Source organism: Haliotis asinina, chromosome 16 (assembly GCF_037392515.1).
Source record: "Haliotis asinina isolate JCU_RB_2024 chromosome 16, JCU_Hal_asi_v2, whole genome shotgun sequence".
In the NCBI taxonomy this organism is placed as follows: Eukaryota; Metazoa; Mollusca; class Gastropoda; order Lepetellida; family Haliotidae; genus Haliotis; species Haliotis asinina.
Genome location: NC_090295.1, coordinates 46,693,819 through 46,719,242, shown reverse-complemented (window position 1 = coordinate 46,719,242; position 25,424 = coordinate 46,693,819). Strand labels below are relative to the sequence as shown.

General features: G+C 40.3%; 3 protein-coding genes across 3 annotated transcripts; 1 reads left to right on the top strand and 2 right to left on the bottom strand.

Annotated features, from left to right (window-relative positions):
* Window positions 1-4,159: 4,159 nt before the first annotated feature.
* Window positions 4,160-5,839, bottom strand: LOC137268662 (uncharacterized). The gene has a single exon (XM_067803249.1). It carries the CDS (start codon window positions 5,769-5,771, stop codon window positions 4,308-4,310), a length of 1,464 nt encoding a protein of 487 aa, XP_067659350.1. The 5' UTR covers window positions 5,772-5,839; the 3' UTR covers window positions 4,160-4,307.
* An 8,546-nt stretch (window positions 5,840-14,385) lies between these two features.
* Window positions 14,386-15,388, bottom strand: LOC137267824 (A-kinase anchor protein 5-like). The gene is made up of 2 exons (XM_067802257.1): window positions 15,385-15,388; window positions 14,386-14,792 (listed from the first exon to the last, which is right to left on the bottom strand). Exons 1-2 carry the CDS (start codon window positions 15,386-15,388, stop codon window positions 14,386-14,388), a joined length of 411 nt encoding a protein of 136 aa, XP_067658358.1.
* Window positions 15,389-16,202: 814 nt separating this feature from the next.
* Window positions 16,203-20,118, top strand: LOC137268605 (uncharacterized). Its single transcript, XM_067803177.1, has one exon. It carries the CDS (start codon window positions 16,228-16,230, stop codon window positions 20,116-20,118), a length of 3,891 nt encoding a protein of 1,296 aa, XP_067659278.1. The 5' UTR covers window positions 16,203-16,227.
* The last annotated feature ends 5,306 nt before the right edge of the window (window positions 20,119-25,424 follow it).

The following is a 25,424-nucleotide window of genomic DNA, read 5'->3' as shown; positions in this document are numbered from 1 at the left end:
GAAAACGTACCGATGGATTTCACTTTAGACAAAAAGATAAATCGCATAAAATGACATTAAGATTGCGAATCTCCAGAATTCTATGTTTGTATTACAAGCGAATATGCACATAAAATGAAACACGGAGAACAGGTATGGTTGGACTGAGTTAACGTTGGTCAGGTACTGCACGTGCTTTTGTTTTACTGTTCCAACTTCGGCGCTTACCCCTTGTAATACATATCAATAATATCAATTTGAATCTATGTTTTCTCTGCAAACAATGCATTGCTAATAATGAAGAATTAAAAGACTCCCATTAATCATCTGTTTCTATGTGGGATAATCTGTCCCGAATGAACCTTGGCGAGTTGTTAGTATGCTATTCTTTATATCACCAAACTCTGTATTGTGCAAACAAGTATATAACACGTGGAGAATGCCCAAGCAGACTATTGCTGCGATGACGTCACAAGTAATCACTGGGACGTTATCTCCAATTATTTGCAGCAATGACTTCAGCTGAAATCACACTGATATGGCATGCCTCGCAACCAGTGAAAACAATAGAACCGTCGGAAAGAACCAACCAATCAAAATGCTCCTATGGGTGCCCGTTACGTGCGGCCTGGTGCGAACATAATGGCTTTAAGTGTGTTGCAGAATACAGGAATACCTGCCATGCGGGGACACACGTTCTGCGCGTTACCAGAAGCGCAACTAAACAAGAGTCATCAATTAGGCGTATCAAGATGCATTTAAACCAGGGCTGCACTTTGTTTTCCACAACTGATAAGGGAACGATACAACACATTGACAGTTAATATGTTATGCAATTTGTCTAACATTCGTTTAACAGAATTTGTTGAAAAGACCTGGTTCAGACACTGTTATCAAAGGTGTATTTGTTCCAGTTGCCTGTCCATGAATTACCCTACACCGAGGAATCCATTCATGTCACCTGCTAAGGTGAAAGAGTCGCTTGTAGTGAGCAGGAAAACTTAATTTGAAATGATATTAATAATATATATGATATAACCATTTTCATATCAGTGGTTGAAATAGGAGTTCATCGAAATAAAAGTAACATATATATAACAACAACCAATTTTACCCCATTCGTACCCTGTGCCGAGTTGTCTCCCTTAGGTGTGTCAGAAGCCGACGATCCTGGGTTCGCTCATGAGTTTCAGCAACATGGAAACGGACAGAGCTGACTGCGTCCATGTGACATGTGGTCATACACGTGTATACTGCCCATAATGACTTTAACTGCAGGGTACTCGCCACTCACAACAGGAATTCCACACGTGATGCGCCTATTATTTTTTCGAAGGAATTCATTGGGCGTGTGGCCGTCAGATATTTGAGTGGGGACGTTATTCCACTCAACAGGAATTTTCACTGACGCAGCTCGTCCCCAGTGACTTACCTCCGTAGCTTTCTGTTAGTATTAGAAGGCCACTTTCGTGTAACGTCGATATGAATACGTGAGGATGTTATATATGTGTGTAGATGATGTTGTGCCGGAAGCTGGCTGTGGTAGTGGAGGCCAAGAACGATTTGATACGCCTCGAGTGGCGCTTAAAATGTTGAATTATATTATATTGTATTAAATATGGGGTTGGAAATCTGAGAGAACAACCCTGTAAGAAAATTGATGTTTACCTTTAATGGATGAGATATTTTATTTTTATATCAAAAACGTTTTGGAACCGAAATCAGGCAAGTACGGTGCCAACATTTGCTCGGGTATCGTAAGACAGGTGATTTTCCTACTTCAACAATAATTGGACAACACTTCCTACTGATCTCTTCGCGTGTTGTTAAGAATTTCTTGTGCACCCTCATATGGTGGGTTATGTCATAGTTTGCTGTTTAAACGCCACGCGGACAGCACTCCAACAGGTCGAGGGGAGATAACTCTTGGTCTAGTTTCTTTTTGCTTTGTTAAATCGTTCAGGTCGAATGTCACCATTACAATCCAGGGTATTCGTGTTTGTGTTGGCACTGGCACAGATTGGAAGGCATTACATATGCACGTCGCTCGATAATACATTTAACATATTTGGTAAGGCAAAGACGACACCAGATAACTTAGAGAATTAATACTTAGCTATGTGTCAGCTTCGCGTTTTTTCTGTAACTGCTCAATACATGTTGTCTTCGATCTTGTAATCAAAACGCTACCAATCCCTTGTACGAGGGATTATAAACGCCTATATACACACCGTGATACCGGGTCACGGGTTGTGTCAGGTGTTCTAGCCCTTGGGCTTAACTCGATGAATCGACATGTTTTTGTCAGATCTGTTGTATCGTGAATCTACAGATGGAGAGGAAAGCATTCACGCAGCGTAATGTGGCGCATCAACGCCATTCGGCGTCACTCGGCGCCTCCTGGTGTCTACAAGATACTACAAGATTGTTTGCCCTGAGAGAGGAAGATCGGTGTAATTATCCCTGTCTGTAGCCAACCCTAGCCTGCATATAGTCTCTGAAATGAACATACTTAACAAAGAGAGACAGTTCCTAAATTGTTCTCATTAAGTATAATGAAATGGACCGCAGAGATTTTCTTCTGAAAGGACGCCTCTCAGTGCGGACCAAGACGACCTTCAGTCGCGACCCGTGGAGATCCGGGTATAAATGTCTTCAGTAACCCACGCTTGTCGTAAGAAGAGACGAACAGGATCAGGCGGACGGGCTCGCTTCCTTTTGGTTGACACATGTCATTGTATCTTAGTTACGTAGGTCGATGCTCATGCTTTTGGTCACTTGACAGGCTGGTCAAGACTTTATTATGTACTGACCGCCACCATATAGCTGGAATATTGCTGCGTAAAGCCAAATTCACTTACTTCAGTGGCGCGCTGCTGCAGTGCAAATACCCTGTGGCCGATAACATGAAGCGTACGTAAAAGGAACGTAGCAACACACAACACAGCCCACTTACAATCAGCAAAAGCAGTCAGAGTCACAAGATCTTGACATTTGTAACTGTCGAGCAAATATATAACTGGAATATTGCTCATTGCGGTGTCAATCAATCAATCAATCAATCAATCAATCAATCAATCGCGTTGAGTATCTATAGCTGCGGCCTGGAAATTATGCATCAACAACTGATGTCGTAAGACAGGTTTAGGCTAATATAGACCTATTCTAACCCAGTATACCCTCAATGCACGCCACATGCAGCCTGATGACAAGAATCAGATAAACGCAACTCACACATAACAAGTGCATCATACGATGACCTTTTATTCAGACTCATAACGTATTCTCATTTAACATTGTTTTGAGCATAGCGAATTTGGTAGGTGTAAGAATGAAAATAATTCTAGACAGTTAGTTGCAAACAACTCAGAACAAGGCCATGTGTTCGGCCTGAGTGAGTGAGTGAGTTTAGTTTTACGCCGCATTAATCCAGCTATATCTCTACATAATCGAGTCTGGATCAGACAATCCAGTGATCAACAGCATGGGCATCGATCTCAGCAGTTGCTAACCGATGACATGTCGTCATCCAAGTCTGACAACCCAATCCCTTTACTCGCCTCTTACGATAAGCGTAGTAATAAGACATATTTTACCCCGGATCTTGTTCGTCCCGAGAATTACTGAATAATCTTCCCCAAGCGATTACATACAACACGAGTTCAGAGGCGACTGCCCTTGAAAGGATGGATATGCACAGTCTCCGTTGTTTCGTGAACCGCACTGACCTTGTGAGCTGGTCCGAGTACCGAGTACATATGTATTTACTCTGCTTTTAGCGATATTCCAGCAATATCACAGCGGGTCACACCAGAAATGGGCTTCACACTTTATACCTGTATGGGAAATCGAACCCTGGTCTTCCTTCCAACGAGCAACCGTCTACTATAAACACATCAAGCAACAGTCTTTTCCTCAGCTAACTACCTCATCGTGAGCCCCCTGACACAGGGAATGAACTTCACACATTGCACCTATGTGGTGAATCGAACCCGGGTCTTCGGCGTGACGAGCGAACGCTTTAACCATCCAATCAGTAATGAGTGACATTTTAACAGATGGTGAACTGTGATGGCTGTTACCTACCGCTGGCTACGACCAAGCTGGTGATAACTACAAACCTCTTCACTTTAAAACATATTATTATACATTTAATTTCAAAATCGACAACCAACACTGATTAATAGAGAAATCATTTATTTACATGTTAGCATTTGCCTCCAAGGTCGTCAAATCACATACTTTGGAGTTAGAAGTTTGAAACCTCTGGTCAGCCAATCAGAATCGAGCGTTGTTTTCAAACGAATAATACATATCCAACACAGATCTCAGGGAATTAAACAGATGTGTATCTGACCAACGTCTGCCATTGTTATTGGCTGAAGCGTATATCCAGTGTTAGTTGACGTATTAACTGCACCTACAAGAGTTGGATCAATTCCAGCATAGTAGATGATTCCTCTGTAAAGCAACATGTTGATGGGCCTGGCGTCCATTGTGGTCACCTCAGTGCGTATTTCATCGCTAACGGACATCTTCATCAATGTCGTGTCGCTGTTATAATACAACACACCAGCTGACTGATCCAGAAATACAGCATGCAGGAAACCTCCAGTATCTAATGTTCTCAAACCATGTCCATCATACGTAACCGTGACCACTGCATAATAAACACATGCATATATCTGCCTTCGCCTTGTGTCCAGAGTTATCTGCCTTGGAGATTTTCTGTACATGTCTAACTCAGTGATAACGCTGAGGTCTTTGCCCTGTGTAGACATACGGCTGATTGAGTGTGTGGGAGTTAGTCTCGATATGAAAACAGTGTCCCGATCTTCGTCTACTGCCATACCTAATGTCCGTATATTTCTTCTCAGTACTGTCACCTGACTTGTATCCACGGTAGAGGCAAATATAGCGTAAGGGTTATTTGACCCAATTAGAAGTGTGTTCCTCTTTGCTATGTAGGCGAGACAATTAACAGATCTCATAGCAAAATAATGATAAGTATGAAGATTGTTACTCTGGATATCGAGTTGACGGAAATAGTTTGTGTAACCTGTCCAGATTGGAGCAATCAAGATCCTACTCCTCTCCTCCTCTGACCTGAGTGTCGTCAAAGACGTCGACGGGGCGGCAGAAGTGGAGGGGGAGGTAGCATTTACAACGGCTGGGACACACGAAGGCACACTGAGAGTTTTTTTCAATTCTGATATTTGGGACTGATACGTTTCATTCAATGCCATGAACTGCTTGAGGTTTGTCTGGAGATCGGCAGTTTGAGCAGTGCACTTCTTTAGATCCGTTTCCAGTTTGTGTTTTTCTCTAAGGCACGTGTCACTCGAGTTGTCTGAACTCTTCCCCTGTGTTGCCCCCTGAACCGATTCGTGGAATCCATTCGTCTGGTTTGCGATGTCTTTTTGGAGTGATTTGGAAACCTGATGTAACTGCCTCTTCATGTGATGGTATTCATGTTTCAGGTGGTGCACTTCAGAAACAACCTCACTCTTTACCATGTCTGGCAGAGACTCACCTTTTAAGATCTCGGTCATGGCATTTTTCACTAGGTCCAGTAAGCTCGCCTTTAATTCAGCTCTCAACGACGACTTTGCAACATCTATCATATTGATCACCTTTTGTTCCACACGGAGAATATCTACCTTGTTATCAAGCAGCACCTCCTCAAACTTGTCAAGTCTGTCCATTACCGTGACGACCTTGTCCTGACAGGTACAGAAACAAAAGAGGGAGATGCATACCGGCAGCAAAGAGAGATATTTAAACTCTGTCATTTTTAGATGTGAACAATTCCCATCGAGGAACCTTGTATTGTGAGTGATGGTGGCGTGAACGGCGTTCTTGTACTGATTGGATAGCGTATTGCACAAGTATACAGTTACCGGTGTTTTGGCTGGACCGAGGTCGTTATCTCCTGGGTGTAAAGGACACTGTGGTATCACTTGATGTAGTTACTTGATGTAGTTTGGAACGTTGTCGCTGGTAATGATATTGCCACATACAAATTGAGAGCAATCGAAGTTCTTTCTGTACATACAGCTCAGGGAACAACTCAGTTGAAGTTAGGCAGCTTTGAGTGCGTACAGTGACTGGATGGGTGACAGTGTTTAGCAGTTTAACTCACGAGGGTTGCTGGGACTTTGGTCCTGCCCCACAGCAAAGCATATGTGACACATGTGACATCACCTTAGGCAAGTGAATTCAGATTGCCTCTGTTCAGCTAGGAGAATATGAAACAGATCGCGAGATTAATTAATAATTTGGTTAAACCATCTAGCACCTCACAGGCAGCTTGGGTCATCCTAAGTAATAATGTGTTCGCGCCATGATCATGCACGAGTATGTGGAAAAGGCCATTAGTATACATAGTCATTATTATTATTAGTTTTTACAGATTAAAATGAAAATGCAGCAGAGAGGGTTCGGGTGATCCTGGCACAGTCAGGCTGGTCAAGCTCATCATCAGCTCAGGGCCCTCGCCCCCTCTACACGCAGCCCAGACAGCGAATGGGACTTCTCCCAGGAAACACTGCCGAGTCGTACCCACCAAGAACTTTTCGGAGAATATGAAGGCTCCCCAACACTGCAGCCTTCTGCATTACCCAGATTGTCAGAAGGGCTGTGCTCCCGGTGGAGAACCCGGGCACTCTCCTCATCTGCGCCAAGAGATCAGGAGGTACCAAACCAAGGGCACCGAGAACAATGGGGAGCCTGACGACAGTGTACTTGGGATGCAAGCGAGACATTTCAAAGGCGAGGTCCGCATATTTATCATGCTTTTCCTGAATCTTGCCAATCACATTGCTGTCAAAAGGGACAGAAAATTCTATGATATAAATAATTTCATTGGCTTTATCAAAAAGGACAAGATCAGGTTTGTTGGCTGGAATTCGTCTCAGGCTGTATATTGGCCTATTCCAGAGAAGTTTGAAAGCATCATTTTCCAGGACGCCCTGGACATGTTCAGGGTCGTACCATGGATGGACCTCAGAGTCAAAGCCACAGGCATGGCGGAGACGATAATAAAAGCAGTGAGCCATGCCATCATGTCTTTTAAGATATGCTGTTTGTGCCAAGGAATGGCATCCACTAACAAGGTGTTGGACAGTCTCTGTAAATTGATTGCAAAGACGACATTTCATATTGATATTTTCTTTAAGAATCACATTCTGGCGATTGCGAGTGGGAAGTGACTGGTCCTGAGCAGCAAAAAGGAAGCCCTCAGTTTCACATTTAAGACCAGCCGACTTCATCCAGGCGAAGGAGTCGGTTGGATTGCTGTTCTGTTCCACACACTGCATATACACACGATGCAATGGCTTCTCAGACAGCTTCTCCAGAAAGGGCCGACTCTGGGCAGACTTGGTGAAGGACTTCACCTGGTTTACTCCCATCACTGTACCGTCCAGCAGTACATCACCATCAACAAAATCAACTTCGAATTTCAGATTCTGTCCAACAACCTTGGCACGCTTAAAATAGCTGTGGAATTCCTTGCTTTCATCATTAGTCTTGACGTGCATCACCAGAGGATCATCCGATAAATAAATATGTGCAAAAGTGCACAACAGAATTCTATCATGAAGAGCTTCCACATTAATCAAACCCCGTCCTCCCGAATAGATTGGCATGTATAAACGATTAAGAGAGGAACGAGGCTGGTGTGCTCTGTTATCAGACATGATCCTTCTGGTCAGGAGGTCAAGACCCTGGATGTCTTGTTTTGTCCAATCAACTACTCCAAAGGAATAGGAGAGGACTGGCACAGCAAAAGTATTGGTGGCTTTGACCTTGTTTCGAGCATTTAGCTCTGAACTCCAGATTTTCTTTAAACGAGATTTATACTCGGCCCGAAGTTTATCTTGAATCTGGGCATTCTGGAGCTTGTCTCGAACTTGCATTCCAAGATAGGTATAGGCCTGATCTTCCACAAGATGCTCAATAACTCCTCCCCCTTGTAACTTGACCGATCCATCATTAGTTACCTTGCCACGTTTCAAATGAAGAGTATTACATTTGTCGAGTCCAAATGTCGTGCCTATATCATTAGAGACGGACTCGACAAGGAGAACCTGTTCTTTCAAATTGGCCTCTCCCTTGGCAAGGAGCTCGATGTCATCCATGTAGAGGAGATGAGTAAGAGGTGTTGGGGATCTGTGCTGAGGAGGTCCGGGATGATAACCCTCCTCCCTATTGAGCAGAAAACTCAAAGGATTCAGAGACAGACAAAAAAGCAAAGGACTAAAGGAGTCCCCCTGGAAAATTCCCCTTCTAATTGGAATAGATTCCGAAGTCTGCTCCTGCCCTTGTGAGTACATCTCAAGTTGAGTCGACCAGCAACTCATTAAAGACTTGAGTAAATCAAGTAATCGCTCAGGGAGGTCAATACACTGAAGAGACTTCAGAATCCATTCGTGAGGGACAGAGTCGTATGCCTTTTTGTAGTCTATCCAGCACATGGAGAGGTTGCGGTGATAGGTTTTAGCCTCTTCCAAAATCATTTTCTGTACAAGAAGTTGATCCTTGCACCCCCAACACCCCTTTCTCGCCCCCTTCTGCTCCCTGTAAATTATCTCATTGGAAGAGCAGTAAGATGACACGAGGTTTGTTAAACACCCTGTGAATAATTTATATTGAGTATTTAGACATGTGATAGGGCGGAAGTTTTTGGGATCAGTCAAGTCTCCTTTTTTGGGAAGGAATATTGTGCGACCTTTGCAGAACCATGGAGGAACATCACCTGTATCCACAAGAGAATTGAAACAGTGAAGGAGTGGTGCTTGGACACAGGGAAATAGTTTCCAGTACCGGTTTTGAATGCCATCAGGCCCTGGAGCTGTATCAGATTTGGACTTTTTAATGACACTTGTAAGGCAATCTGGTGTGATGTAACACACAAACGACCTAGTTACTTTCTCATGCATTGCATGGTCATAATCACTGACCCATGGTGCCTCCAGGTTACAGTTGCCGGGTACAGACCACAACTGTTTCCAGAACCTTTCATTGGCAGCCATGGGAGGCCGTTTATCATGCTCATTATTTTGTAACCTACATTTGCACACATTGTACCAGAACGCCTACCAACAATATTGGGATTGATGTATTGTCACACAGAACTTGAAAGTACTACCAATCTCCATTGTGTAACCTACATTTGCACACATTGTACCAGAACGCCTACCAACATTATTGGGATTGAGCTATTGTCACACATAACTTGAAAGTTCTAGCAATCTCCATTTTGTAACCTACATTTGGACTCAAGCTGCCCATGTCATCAAACATTGTTTGTTTTTAGCATAGAAGTCGTGTTCCATTGATTCAGTTGTCCCGACGGAGGAATAATTCATGGCCACATAATTATTGCAGTAATCCTGCAGTCTGTGAGTACTTTCTCACTCTCACTTAGTGTGAACACCGTTAATATTGGTCCGCGGAAGAAACACCGTTCACGGTAATAATAGATTGAATTTTTGTGTTTCCGGATTGACTGCATGTCGTCGGGAATTAAACACTTTGGTCGATACCCAAAATATCGATCACATGTTAAATAAGACTCGAATGAATGGATGGATGAATGTATGAATGAATGAGTGAAAGAATGAATGAATGAAACAGAACTCTGACCATCCTCAAGACACACCCAAGTCAACAAATATACAATGACACAAATTCATAAATGATATGACAGTGTGCGTCAGACTCAAGTACGTACGGACACAAGAGTACGTCAGTGATGTACTATGAAAGCTTGATCACTAGTCTCACGTTATCTCCTCTACGACAACCACCTGAAGAAAACACCGTGCAGGCAATTCGTGGACAGACGGGGAGAGGTCGTGTATTTCCGGCAACTTCCGTCACGAGAGTGGTCGGATGTTAGGCGAAATGTCCTGTAAATGGTCAAGTAGTCACAGATAAGATTAGCTTCTCCAAATGAAAAATAGCATGATAGTGAACACGTTTTTATTTCTATTTAAGTGTTTAGAATCATGCGGTGTACTTTGATTTAAACATGATAAGTTAAATTATAATCATGACATAATTTCCTGAGAATCAGCTGATACCGGCTGGGTTCTTCTCATGGCAGAATGGCATTTATATGACACCGTACGCGTTACAAATATATGTACGTGCATGTCTGTAACAATATAAATATATACTCAGCACAAAAACTCAAGGACCACCCCAATATTTAATCTAATTGTTCATGTAATGATCCATGCTATACTTACATACTGAATATTGAGGTTTAGTATGTGTTACGCGAAATACGACACTATATATATAGATTATTGTAACATTTATATCCCCACTACCTTAACACCATGCATGTTGTAACTACATCTATATACAATTGTAACATTTATATCCCCATTACATTAACACCATGCATGTTATAACTACATGTATATACAATTGTAACATTTATATTCCCATTACCTTAACACCATTCATGTTATAACTATATGTATATACAATTGTAATATTTATATTCCCATTACCTTAACACCATGTATGTTATAACTATATGTATATGTAATTGCAACATTTATATCCCCATTACCTTAACACCATGCATGTTATAATTACATGTATAAGCAATTGTAACATTTACATCCCCATTACATTAACATCATGCATGTTATAACTATATGTATATACAATTGTAACATTTATATTTCCACTACCTTAACACCATGCATGTTATAACTATATGTATATACAATTGTAACATTTATATTCCCATTACATTAACACCATGCATGTTATAACTACATGTATATGCAATTGTAACATCTATATTCCCATTACCTTAACACCATGCATGTTATAACTATATGTATATACAATTGTAATATTTATATTCCCATTACCGTAACACCATGCATGTTATAACTATATGTATATGTAATTGTAACATTTATATCCCCATTACCTTAACACCATGCATGTTGTAATTACATGTATATGCAATTGCAACATTTATATCCCCATTACATTAACACCATGCATGTTATAACTATATGTATATACAATTGTAACATTTATATTCCCATTACCTTAACACCACGCATGTTATAACTACATGTATATGCAATTGTAACATTTATATTCCCATTACCTTAACACCATGCATGTTATAACTATATGTATATACAATTGTAACATTTATATTCCCATTACCTTAACACCATGCATGTTATAACTATATGTATAAACAATTGTAACATTTATATTGCCATTACCTTAACACCATGCATGTTATAACTATATGTATATATAATTGTAACATTTATATTCCCATTACCTTAACACCATTCATGTTATAACTATATGTATATACAATTGTAATATTTATATTCCCATTACCGTAACACCATGCATGTTATAACTATATGTATATACAATTGTAATATTTATATTCCCATTACATTAACACCATGCATGTTATAACTATATGTATATACAATTGTAACATTTATATTCCCATTACCTTAACACCATGCATGTTATAACTATATGTATATACAATTGTAATATTTATATTCCCATTACCTTAACACCATGCATGTTATAACTATATGTATATACAATTGTAGTATTTATATCCCCATTACATTAACACCATGCATGTTATAACTATATGTATATACAATTGTAGTATTTATATCCCCATTACATTAACACCATGCATGTTATAACTATATGTATATGTAATTGTAACATTTATATCCCCATTACCTTAACACCATGCATGTTGTAATTACATGTATATGCAATTGCAACATTTATATTCCCATTACATTAACACCATGCATGTTATAACTATATGTATATACAATTGTAGTATTTATATTCCCATTACCTTAACACCATGCATGTTATAACTATATGTATATGTAATTGTAACATTTATATCCCCATTACCTTAACACCATGCATGTTGTAATTACATGTATATGCAATTGCAACATTTATATTCCCATTACATTAACACCATGCATGTTATAACTATATGTATATACAATTGTAGTATTTATATCCCCATTACATTAACACCATGCATGTTATAACTATATGTATATGTAATTGTAACATTTATATCCCCATTACCGTAACACCATGCATGTTGTAATTACATGTATATGCAATTGCAACATTTATATTCCCATTACATTAACACCATGCATGTTATAACTATATGTATATACAATTGTAACATCTATATTCCCATTACCTTAACACCATGCATGTTATAAGTATATGTATATACAATTGTGACATATAGATACGGGAACACTATGAACACACCTTACTGTAACATTATAAGCGCTATACATTACCGGAACATACATGCAATACAATATACATGTGCAATATCTGTTATATCGTGATACATTATGCATAATAACTATATATTCTATATCGTTATAGAATATTTTGGAGCATTACTGGAATATATACAACACGCATTACCGTACCGTTACTTGCTATGTTCATTACCGTAACATGTCACGGGACGGTATGTCAATGCTATGCGGTGCAGGAGTGTGATTGTGGAGGTTTGATAAATATGGTACATGCCGTTCCATTAAGATCTTTACAAGAAGCAATACGATACTGGGTACATTATAGCATATGGTTGCTGCTAGCCTTCAAGCGATATCTCGGGTTGTACGCTCCTTGGGGAATACGGAAAATGTACACGATGATCCAGTAATGAGTTAGTGAGTGAATTCAGTAAGGTCGTGTCAGCAAATTTTGCAACAATTCGCATCGAACAAGCTCATGCATTTCGCGGGATAATAAGAATGTTCAGGGGTGACAATGTGCGTGTGGTTTGCTTGTTTTGTTTTTGTTCAACGCCGCACCCATCAGTATTACGGCTATATAGCAGCGGTCTGAAGATAACCGAACCTGGGCCACTCGATTCAGTGATCAAGAGCATGAGCATCGGCCTACACAGTTGCGATACAATGGCAGTTTTAGACGGATCTTCACAGGTACAGTGCCTGTAATGTTATGTGCTTATGAAGCAGAATACAACCGCTGCTGCTGCTGATATTACTGGTAACAGAACTAAAATCACTTCACCTGGTGTCACCGGAAAACTGGTGACACCACCCCCGCACAACTCGGTAAGTATAATCACTAACAACGTTGTATAATAATAACCTGACCTATTTCGAACACCTAATCTGATAAGGATGTATGTCTGATAACATCATAAATAGGTTGGGTACAAAGGATGAGCACAAAGCAATCACCAAATCGACACAAAAAGTGTATAACTGACAACAATATTTTTCGAACGTGAACGCCCGTGTGCATTCGTCAACTCTGTGTATGAACTTACGGTTGTGAGTTCCCAAACCTTCATGCCTAGGTGGAGGAAAAAGGGGTTTCACGTCGTGTTCAAGGTCATTCGGGGGCATGCGTGTTTGAGGGTGATACTGGTCTCATTATTTGGGACCTGATTTGACTTCGATGAGATTCCATACTGCAGTTTGGCACGAATGCCAGAAACAATATACCGCATTTATGACGACTAACGGGACCAGGCGGTCAGGCTCACTTACATGGTTGACACATGTCATTGTATTCTAGACAGATGCTCAGATGTCAACCACTGGATGGTCTGGCCCAGGATCGATTATTTACAGACACTGCTGTCATTGGTCCATATTATTGCTGAGTACACCCTTAAGCAGCATAGAAAGAGACAAACAAAAAAAAACCAAAGAAAAAAGAAAGAAAAACCCATAAACTTTTCAACAACAACATACAACCCCCAAAAACAAACAAACAAAAAGAAACCCCCCCCCAAAAAACAAAACAAAAACAAAAACAAAAAAACCCAACAACAAACAAACAAAAAAACCCCCCAAACAAACAAACAAAAAAACTGCTCGTACGGCCGGGATCGAACAACGACGTCCGCTCTCTGTGAGAATAATGCAGACATGTCAGACGGTGTATGGCAATAATTTGTTTATTTTTCACGTTCTGTCCCTGATCACTCAGCAGTAAATGGGTATCTGGTAGGATAAGCAGACTGTACGTCTTTCAGCGAATCACAAGAAGGCAGTGGTGTATAGCTGAGGTTGATCGCTACTTTATTAACACTTTACACGTTCTGTAAGATACACAAACTCCGTGGCCTGGACTACCGACATGCATTTTGTGGAATTCGAGGTGGCTGAGCGGGTAAGGCGGATGGCAATTAGATGCCGAGCTCTGAGGGTGTGGTTCGAATTACTGATGGGACTCAACCCAACACAAGTGCTAGAGTCTGTACTTTACTGAGAGAGCGTAATCCCAAATATATGGTAATTCCATTGTGAAGCGTCTTACCACGTGATGGGGAATGGAGCCCACGCACTATACATACTCACGGTTGTCTTGCTGGTGGTTGACAGACGTGTCTTGCTGATGGTTGACAGACGTGTCTTGCTGGTGGTTGACAGACGTGTCTTGCTGGTGGTTGACAGACTTGTCTTGCTGGTGGTTGACAGACTTGTCTTGCTGGTGGTTGACAGACTTGTCTTGCTGGTGGTTGACAGGCTTGTCTTGCTGGTGGTTGACAGACTTGTCTTGCTGGTGGTTGACAGGCTTGTTTTGCTGCTGGTTGACAGGCTTGTCTTGCTGGTGGTTGACAGACGTGTCTTGCTGGTGGTTGACAGACTTGTCTTGCTGCTGGTTGACAGGCTTGTCTTGCTGGTGATTGACAGACTTGTCTTGCTGGTGGTTGACAGGCTTGTTTGCTGCTGGTTGACAGGCTTGTCTTGCTGGTGGTTGACAGACGTTTCTTGCTGGTGGTTGACAGACTTGTCTTGCTGCTGGTTGACAGACTTGTCTTGCTGCTGGTTGACAGACTTGGCTAGTTGCTGGTTAATATGCGTTTCTTTCGCTGTTTAGTATTTATAGTTTTAAGAATTTGTAGAAGTTTATTATCGCGTTTCACAGATTTCAGTTTCATAACTGTAATCTTGACATTTTGAATATTTCGGGATATCCGCTTTCTTACTGCCTCTGCCTCTTATGAAGCACATGCATTCTGACTTTCTTTTCAAAAGTATCTTGGAGATGATACTCTTCGTGTTTTATTTACTGATGTTATGTCAACTGCATGTAAATAATATAAAATCATAAAATCAACTACATCGTCAGTAAGCTTTGCACGATACGATACTCCATTCATGTGATTTTCATATCGATCCGGTTTGTTCACAAATATCGATCGCTATTTTGAGCCTTAACACATTTGTCTCTTGTATTTTTACACAAAACAGCAAACGTGGCTTGTTGAAACTGAATGATGGGTACTTGCACGATACGATACACAATTCATATGATTCTATATCGATCCGGTGTTTTTACTCATAGTGATCGCTATTTTGAGCTTTTACACATTCGTCTCTTGTATTTGTACACAAACAGCAAACATGGCTTGTTTAGGGTGATGGGTACTTGGTTGGTGGGTAGTTTTCCTTTATCTAGTAATCTCTACTCATAACAGAAATGACCTCGTTTAGTTGTTCAGAGTTCTTCAGTGAACTATGATTTCAACATCAGACATTAAGGCAATGGTAACTTGCTGTGTACAAAATGTTATAAAATGGCGTATATGATGACATCAGTGTCGAGATACTTTGTGGTTGGTCAGCCACCTGTATCGTGACCTCCCTCGCAAATATCTACATGTTCTCATGGCAGCAGAATATTGTTAATTCTAATATGATATAGGCAGTGAGAGTGACATCTACTGTCATGTTTGCGCCACAAGGGCCACATTTGTATTTCCTTGATTCTCGTGTATCACTCCCGCACTCACTCACTTGATCACTCACCCACTCACTCAAAATGTGCATGTTATCTAAGGACTAACATCATGTTACATTCTGTCCATGAAAAACAAATACCTTGAAATGAAGGTGTCAGTCATAGAAAGTAACCATTCTGAAACAAATCAATACACTTAAGCCTAATGCATCAGGGCAATTGATTTGGTATTATTTTAGTTTGTTTAACAATCATATTAAGCCCTAATGTTCCACTTGTTATGATGTTGGACAAGTGCCTTCCCACAGAGGCCCATTGCTGTTATCTGTACGTTGTGGCTAGCACTGCAAACGTCGCGAGAGTGTTGCCACCTGTCACTTTCCGAGTCTGATAAGTTTGTTCTGACACGGACAAAACTGTTGAAAGCAATGGCCGTCGGTCATGATATTCACCTGTCAGCTCGTCTATAAGTTTGGGACATATTGTTATGACATCATGTTTCTGTTAGTCTTCTTGCTGTTTGTTACAGCAGCGGTTCCAGTTGACAGACCGGAAATTCTCGAAAGTTATGGGGATCATCGTTTTATAGAATCTAACAAGGATGGAGAAACGATGGATGAAATTTCCTTCGTTGATCAAAGAACCTTTAGAAAGGACCTTACACGATCTTGGGATGGATCTGTCATGATTGCACCCGGACTTGACAAATTACACAAAAGGCTTTACGGAAATGGGAAAGAAGAGTTCAGTGATGTGAATATAAATATTGATGTGAGGTCTTCAAGAATAGATCCAGCAGAGGCTCCATCCACGTTCATCGCATCTGACTATAAGCAGCGGATGAAAAGGAAAGCCCATTTAGCGCTTGGAAGGAATGTCAACACCCCCACTGTGGAAGAGATGGATGTGACTACTCTGGAGAAATCTCATAAAAAAGGTAATACACCCTTACCCTCAGAACCCTTTCATGAAGTGAATGTTGCCCCCACAGACACACAGGCTACGTTATATGACTATGAACATACAAAGCTGAAGGAAGTTCAAAACCTTGAATTTGATCCTTGGGTTTTTGAAGAGGAAATTGGAATGGATCCTTATAACTGTTTCACACGTCTGTCCTTTTCTAAAACGGCTATTCAGGAATATACTGTCCAAATAAGCGACGACACACGTCTCTCGAACATAGATATAAACATCATGAACTACTCTATACCAACTGGCAGTGCAGATTCTGTAGCTGAGCTTTATGTAGAGAGACAGTTTATGGAGGATGATGACGAGGATGACGTCTCTGAGGATTCCAGTTTCCTTGCCAGAGAAGTCGAGTATGCTCCTGCAATGTTAGCTCCTCCTTCAGTTGACTGCCACTTGCTAATGCCTTACAACAGACAGTGGATAAAACTTGTATCGGCATGTCCTTATTCCTGGCATAATAAAACTATAGAACGTCTTTGTGTGCCTCAGTATGAAACTGCGAATGATAATACCATAGACATGTTAAACCTTCCAGTTCAAGACCAGTATGGTGTAGTGTACAGAAACATATTCTGTGCCAAGTGCAATCAGGCACTGAACACACAGGCTTGGGATGTGGTTGTTCTATGTGATGGAGTGTCATCGTTTTTCTTCATCGATGGTAATGTTCTGATGACTCTTATGCCCACCTTGGCAGCTGCAAGACACTGTAGACAAACACTGTGGCCACAACAACCAGAGAAAGTGGAAACATGTTTAACGACAAGGCATCAAACTCGAAAGAGGAGGGCAAACCACGGGAATAGAAACAGTGATGAAACGGTTACCTACCCAGTGTCATTTTCGGTTCTTATGAATTTCGGGTTTGATGGTAAGACTCATATTTTGTTTAGCACAACTCATGAAGAAGTGAGCAATGGCAATATGAATAGATGTCCTGAACCAAATCAAGTTTACGATTCTAGGTACAATCAGTGTCGAGAAGTGGTATGTCCGGCTTACTACAAGCTGGTGGATGACAAATGTCTCAGGGATGTGAATGCAGGACCTGCGTTAGTGGATAAGAGTTTGCCCAATGTCCAGACTCTCACTCATCTCCCTGATATTGCTGTGATTACCCTGATGGTAAACGTCACTTACAGCAACCTTCTGGCATTGATTTCTCCTGACTTCAAATCCATAATGGTAGAAGGTATGGCCGCCTTGCTGAATATTAGTTCAGAAAGAATTCAGAATATAACGATAGACATGGCAAACGCGTCCATCTCCGAGCCCGATGTTGCTGTTCAGACTCTTGATGATAAACCTGTCCTCGAGCCTAAGGAGCCAGAAACAAGCAAAAAGCTGGTTTTTGATAACACGTCTTTCGAGGAAGCGAATGAAACATCCCAGACAAAGCTGGGTGCTTCTGAACCAAGTCCTGGTTCACCAGAAGTTGCTAATGCTAAGACTGAGCCAGATCTACCTGAACCGATTGCTGCTAGTGCTGATGATAATGGTGATGGCAGTGTCAGAAACTTTAAAAAAGAAAAAACTAAAGAGGAAACTGGAGAAGAAGCAAAGACGGAACCATCACTTCACGCCAAGAGACACACAACTCCTACTACACAACCAAAAGGTGGCTTTGACATTGAGAAGACTATAACTCTGAAAATTGAATTCCTGCTTCTTCCACCAAGATCCTCAAGACTACAAGAAGGGACAGTGTCAAGTGTAAAAGAGAAAATGAACAGTCTTTTTAATCAGAAGAAGTTTACGCTTTCCCTGAATGGAACTGAAGTGACTGTTGTAAACATGGTTCATTCGGATCATCCTAACCTTAAGAGTACATTCTGCAGCAGGGGGCGAATGCAGTTTTTCTTCGCAGATCAGATTGATATCATCAATGCTGTGGACCGATCAGGCAATAACACAATCACTCACGTCTTTGTCAAATCTACCAACAGTATATATGGTCCAGGAAAGTTTGATCTGACTTTGTGGGTGGCAGGCAACGTTGGATCTGATGCTAATCTCACAGACGCTATGGGTTATGCATTTGTATGCGTCATGCCAAGGATATCAAACAGAGGGTGTGGCAGGTTTAAAATTTCTGAGGACAAGTACATTTTATTGCGTAACAAGTCAATTATACTCGGAGAAAGATTGTACAATATGACCGAATATGAATATCTTGATGAGTCAAGTGGAATCATTGAGACGTGTGTGCCAAAGTCAATACTACAATCACAGTCAAATAACGACTCCTATCTTTTTGTCCAAGGCTGTGACATGGGTTTTGAAAGATTCATCGAAGCAGAAGCTTACATGACAGCAGTGTTGGGAAGGATTTCTATCGTAGCTTTGGCTATAGTCCTATTGACTTATGGTCTGTTTCCGAAACTCCGGAATCTCCCAGGCGTCAATACTATGAACCTTACTCTTGCACTGCTGATAGCCGAGAGTATATTCATTACCGGGGAAGGAAGAGCAGCGTTGCCTCTGGTGTGCAGTGTTGTTGCGATTCTTCTTCATTATTTCTTCCTCGCCTCATTCTTCTGGATGAACGTGATGTCCTATGATGTATTCCGCACATTTGCTAACAAAATCTACGTTCTTCCCCAGATACGAGAAAAGAGGAAATATCTTGGTAAATATATGCTGTATTCGTGGGGTTCTCCGGCGATTATTGTCACCATCTGTGTGATTTTACACTTCTCTAAAATCATACCAGGTGTGGAAATTGGATATGGAAGTCATGTCTATGAACCCGAACCTGAAGATTTTAGCGTAAACATTACTTCAGAAGATTCGAACTCAACAGAGGATGATGTAGATAACGTTGAGTCCCTTGGCTGCTGGATACAGAATCCAATTGCCTCCCTGACAGCATTTGGGGCCCCTATTGTAATCATATTTCTGTTAAATAGTTGCCTCTTCGTGAAGACTATTCTTTGTATCAGGAAAACTGCTAAATTCACAAATGATCACACAAGAAGATCCTCGGTGAACCGACGTAATGGCCGCAATGACGTCATGTTGTATGTACGCATGTCTACAGTCATGGGATTCACATGGATCTTTGGACTGGCTTCCTCTATTGTCAGCGCCTTCTTCACTCCACCCACAGTCGTTGTTTGTTACACAGAACACATTCTTGGTCTCCTCTTCGTAACTTTCAACTGTTCCCAAGGTCTCTTCATTTTCTTTGCCTTTGTCACCAAGAGACGTGTATTCCACCTGTATAAGGGACTCTGGGTCCGCCTTAAGCATAGGATCAAGTTATGGAAGAATATTAGACGGAAAGGAAGCACTTCAGGGTCTCAATCTTCATCATCGACCACATCATCAACAACTACTGTTTCAGCTATCAGCTAGATGTGTGTACAACTTCATGACATGACTTAGTTAGTGACTTCATCACACCTTGTCTTGGAAGGAGAATGCGAGATGTGACTTTTGAGACGATATGTTCATGGTTAATGAATAGGATACATCTGAGGACATGATGCATGATATGTGACTTCGACATCAGGGAACCTTCAAGAATGAGTCTTCAGAGGATTCAAATTCGCGGAAGACGTCAGCTCGAAAACGATGCTTCATACAAGAAGAAGAAGAAGAAGAAAAAGAAGAAGACATAATGAATGTCAACCAGTGAATGTGAAACATTTTTATCCATACTTGCCAGAACTGCTACTACCAAATATGCGGCAAGAAAACTCTTGTGCTCTGTGCATACAATACAATACTGAAGAATGGCATGCTCCGCTTATATGGCCAATACAAGACTATTGGACAGCAGAGGCCGATTAACAAGCGAATTTGTACATTTCCTGTGTAATGACAATACATCTGGTTCAAGATGGCGACCTTGCTCGTCTGAATATACACTTATATTACCAAGCAGTTAATACTAACGTGTGTAATACATCCCTTCAGAAATATTGCTGGGCTCATGTTAGCCGACCGTTACTTACGCAGATCAAAGGGATTTGTTCTGAATGGCATGGTTTTAAGTATAGTTGTGATAACTAGTAATGTCTTATGTTATTACGAAGTCTTTTGATTTGGTTTGGAAACTATAAAAAAATGTTCAAAATCACCCCAAAGATAACCAGCACATTACATGATTTCTTTGATGAAATGTGTGACTTTCATTTCTGTGTTTGATGTTGAAATGGTATTAGATTAGATATCAAATATATTAAATCCAGTTAGTGTTGTGGTGTAAAACGCGTGCGTCTTCAGAACATAGTTTGACTAACACTGTTCTTACATGAGGGACATAGTTTAACAATCATTACAAAACACAGTCTAAGACCAAGATGTAATCTTAAATCCAACATGTTACTTAACAGTTTTACCAAAATGCAAAATGTATTTTTGATTTTCAAGTTTAAAAGTAGCAGTGATGTACATTTTTGTCTTAGAGGCCGATGTGTAAAAGTTGTGGTAATTGTAATTTTTAGCGTATATTATTTTTTTCTAATACTCAGGAAAGCGTACGGGACATATTACCTTATTGCACTTGCAAACGCATTTATAGTTATCATAGGGTTATCATCTTTGAGCAGTTTTAAAAAACAAATCCAACACGATATGCAGTTCTGTTGTTATGTCCATGAACACGTTATATTTAAGAAAGCTGAGTCAATTCCAGGCATCCGACAGTATTGTCAACAAGTGAAAGCATGCGAGTCACTTTCAGACATCAGCTGTTCTTGAAAAGATGATCGTATCTCGCCCGGTTGGTCACCTGACTTTTATAGGAGATAAGAATTTACTTTGTAAGGTCACAGATAAACGTGAAACTATCTTAGAAAAATATTCTGAAATGTTAGATTCTAAATGAGATGCTTCCTCCATTTGTGAGCTGAATTGCGAAAGGCATTCATTCGTGTGTCCATTGATTGACTGTGATTCAAACGATTTTCGGGGATCCTGAACTGTAGTGTGAGTCAGGATCTATTTTGTAGAATTATTTTTATTTCCTGCTGCAGGATCAGAACGTGATGCCCTTGTCCCGCCCTCACACAAATATGTTTGGAGCTGAAGTGTATTTAATCTTTTCTAATGTACTTAAATATGCGATGTGTCGTTTGGAATAATAATGACTGATAGTGATAAACTTTTCATTCATATGACAGAAATATATTATATATGAAAAGCTTTATGGATAACAACTAATTTATTTCATCGCACTAACAAAGTAAATACGTTTTCATCCATAAAGTAATATAGAAAATACTCCATGGAGCTGTTACAAAATTTGTAAGTATATCAATAGTGATAAACGTCTGTAAGAACTGTATTTCATGGGCATCTTATGCAGGATACACTGAACAGGGCAAAGATGACTTTGTTCCAGGTGTATGCACTGAGTTTCACCGAGTTTTCGGGCTGATTTTATTTCGTATCGGTGAACCAGGATGTGTGGGAGACATCGAGGCACATGTTCGTTTCTCAAGTAAATAATTATTTGCATATGATAGGTATTTCGTTCCTCTGAAGGATCTGGAAGATGTTATTTTTATATCTCAGGATGCAGAGTCAAGCTATATAATCCTTGGTTTGAGAGTTTGACAACTCTTTGCGTCTTTTTTAAAACAATTATATGAAGTAGGACAGGTTGCGGGTATGCATAACGTTATTCTGAAAACATGGAAGGTAGTTTTTTGAATAATGAAAAACAGTTTGGGGGTCTTACAGTGACTCACATTGAAACTGCATGTGACATTATTGGATTTATGAAACAGTCATTTTGATAATTTGCTATCTAGGTCATGATGTGGGGGATATACAGATGTCAGGATGACCTAGTTCCGTGACCTGTATATTGAGTTTAGTATACTTTCTTGTCTTGATATGACCTGATTACATTTATCTATGTCAAGGAGTCAGTTATTTTGGTGCCTTGTTTTTATTGCTTAAAGTGGCTGACATATATTTTTGTGTTGATATAAAGGACGTCTTTTTTCATTTGTGTAAATCCGTTCACAAGTCAGGATGCTTTGAATGACATTGTACAGTGCAAAAGAATGTTTCATAGATCGGAGTTACGATTTAAATAGATATTCTGAGATTCTAACAAATTTATGGACAACTAGTTCTTGCAATTTGTAAAGGTAACGATAAAGCAATCTATTCCGAAACGTTAATTTCGAAATATAAGTTATTATTCATACATTTGTCAATATTGTTCTATCCAACTTTTATAACGCCACGCACACAATATATTCTGAAAACATTTTTATGTCCTACAGATTCTGAAACATTATTACTATTATTATTATTATGCTTTGTTCTTCCTAATCCTAAAGGTGATTGTGTTATGTATTATTGTATGAGATGAAGCTGCCTTGTGTCTGATCATTGTGTTGACGTGTTTTCAGTGCTTTGTGTTATTTTATATATCGCACAAATATTTTGTTACAATTTTTTACATGGGTAGTTTATGTGCTGAATGTTTTATTAAACGTTTGACACGAATGACGTATTTGTTCCTTCTTCACAATATGTACTAGTATACTTCTTTTATTTGTCACTTATCCATCCAAGTCAAACAGTAGGTAACAATAACGTCTAATATTTAAAGTGGCACATTTGGGGCGGTTGAGTAACCTCGTGGTTAAAGCGTTCGCTCGTCACGCCTAAGGCCCGGGTTCGATTCCCAACACTGGTTCAATTTGTGAAACAATTTCTGGTGTCTCTCTGCCATGATATTGCAGCACTGTTGCTAAAAGCGACTAAGACCATGCTCACTCACCCTACTGCGCATTTAGGACACAACATCGGTTTACCGTTGAGTGAGTGAATGGGTCTAGTTTTACGCCGCTTTTAGCAACTTTTCCAACAATGTCACGACAAGGAACACCAGACATTTAATGTACACACTGCCCTAATGTGCTTATCTCTTCTAGAAATGATATGTTTTCGCCAAATCGAAATATATCCACTCCAAAAAGTATCGCTTGAGGCACACGATCTGGAGGGTGTGTAAGGATAGCAAATGGGTGAGTAGGTTGGGCTCAGCGTCTGAAACAAGATAGGTATCTGGGAAAATCTGGGATTCGAACCCCGAAATATTTAATCGAGGATTTCAGGGAATGTTATTTTATTATTTTTGTGCTTTTCCGTGATGGATAACACCCTAAACCCTTAGGAGCCAACCTGACGAACACAGCCACTCACCCACCCGCCCACGCTCCGCGTCGCAACATTTGTGACCTATATGTGTACTGCACATCCTGTACCATGGAATCAAAGTGTTAGGTACAATACGGTCGCCTGGTCACTGACACATGTCACAGTCTATGCTTATCTCATGACCTGTGTGTTGGTATGTTCTGTGGAAAGTTTTCTGGCTCAAACAAAGACGCACATACGTTCTGTACAGAACGATAATCACCGCATTGCATGATGAGTACTGCAGTGTCACCTTCTCGATATGCGTAGGTGTGCCGTGGACAGTGTTATTATTGAAAGTGAGTGAGTGAGTGAGTGAGTGAGTGAGGTTGGTTTTACGACGCTGTTAGCAATATTCCATCAACATCACGGCGGGGACACCAGAAATGGGCTTCACACATTGTACCACGTGAGGAATCTATAACATCGAATCGTTGTACAGAAGTAACCAGTACAAGAACTTAGGCTCACTGTTTATAATAGTTATAATAATAATGGTATGCTTGTTATAAGTATGCTTGTGGACAATATGTGGACTTATAAGCAGGAACAAACAATTGCTGAACATACAGATGCAATGTTTCCAAAAGGATGATGAGAAACTCACCACTTTACCATCTATATAGGTAGTGTCTAACTGCGAGTGTCGCGAAACAGTAGGTCTTATATGAGTGATGATGTTTTACTTTTAAACAAGAGTGAGTGAGTCAGTGTGTTTAGTTTGACGCCGCACAGCAATATTCCAGCTACATGGCGGACGTCTGTATATAATCAAGACCGGACCTGACAATCAAGTGACCACCAGTATCACCATCGATCTCCGCAGCTGGGATGCGTTGACATGTGGCAACCGAGTCAGCCAGTCTGACCACCCGTATACGATAAGCATAGGTTACCGAAGATCAATTCTAACCCGGATCTTCACGGGTCCTGTCAAACAAAAAATATCAATGTTGTCGAGGGATTATATACTGACAAGCATGAACCATGTGTTAATGTTTTCAATGTTGTGTTAATTTAAAGTTGAACATTTTATAACATTTAGAACCTGGTGTCATAACAGATTTTAGATGAGATCCATTTACATGATATGCAGGTCTCATCTGTCTGTTTCCTGTTTTATCTGACACTCTCATCGCGCCTGGCCATTCAGTGGCGTTGTTGTATTGTGATGTCAGTGAATAGTATTACAATTAACATGCTTTGGAGGTCAGTGTAAATAATCAGTGCGAAGTAATATTTTATAGACAGAGTTCAGTTGTATTGTTTGATGTGTTGGAGTTTAAAGTAATTTATTTTAGCGTTTTTCAATACTTAGTATAACCTACATCTGGCAAACCAGCTCGGTAGTGTAATCAGAAAAGCTTAAAAATCAAACGGCAAGAAATTTTAAATCAAACGTAGTGCGTGCGTGCGTGAGTGAGTGAGTGAGTTCTGATAGACAAAAGATAATTGCTAACGGCATTCGAACTGGAATGGCGTTTTGTCCTTTTATG

Coding starts and splice junctions, on each gene's coding strand:
- LOC137268662 (XM_067803249.1), bottom strand. CDS start 5,771: ATGACAGAGTTTAAATATCTCTCTTTGCTGCCGGTATGCATCTCCCTC.
- LOC137268605 (XM_067803177.1), top strand. CDS start 16,228: ATGATATTCACCTGTCAGCTCGTCTATAAGTTTGGGACATATTGTTAT.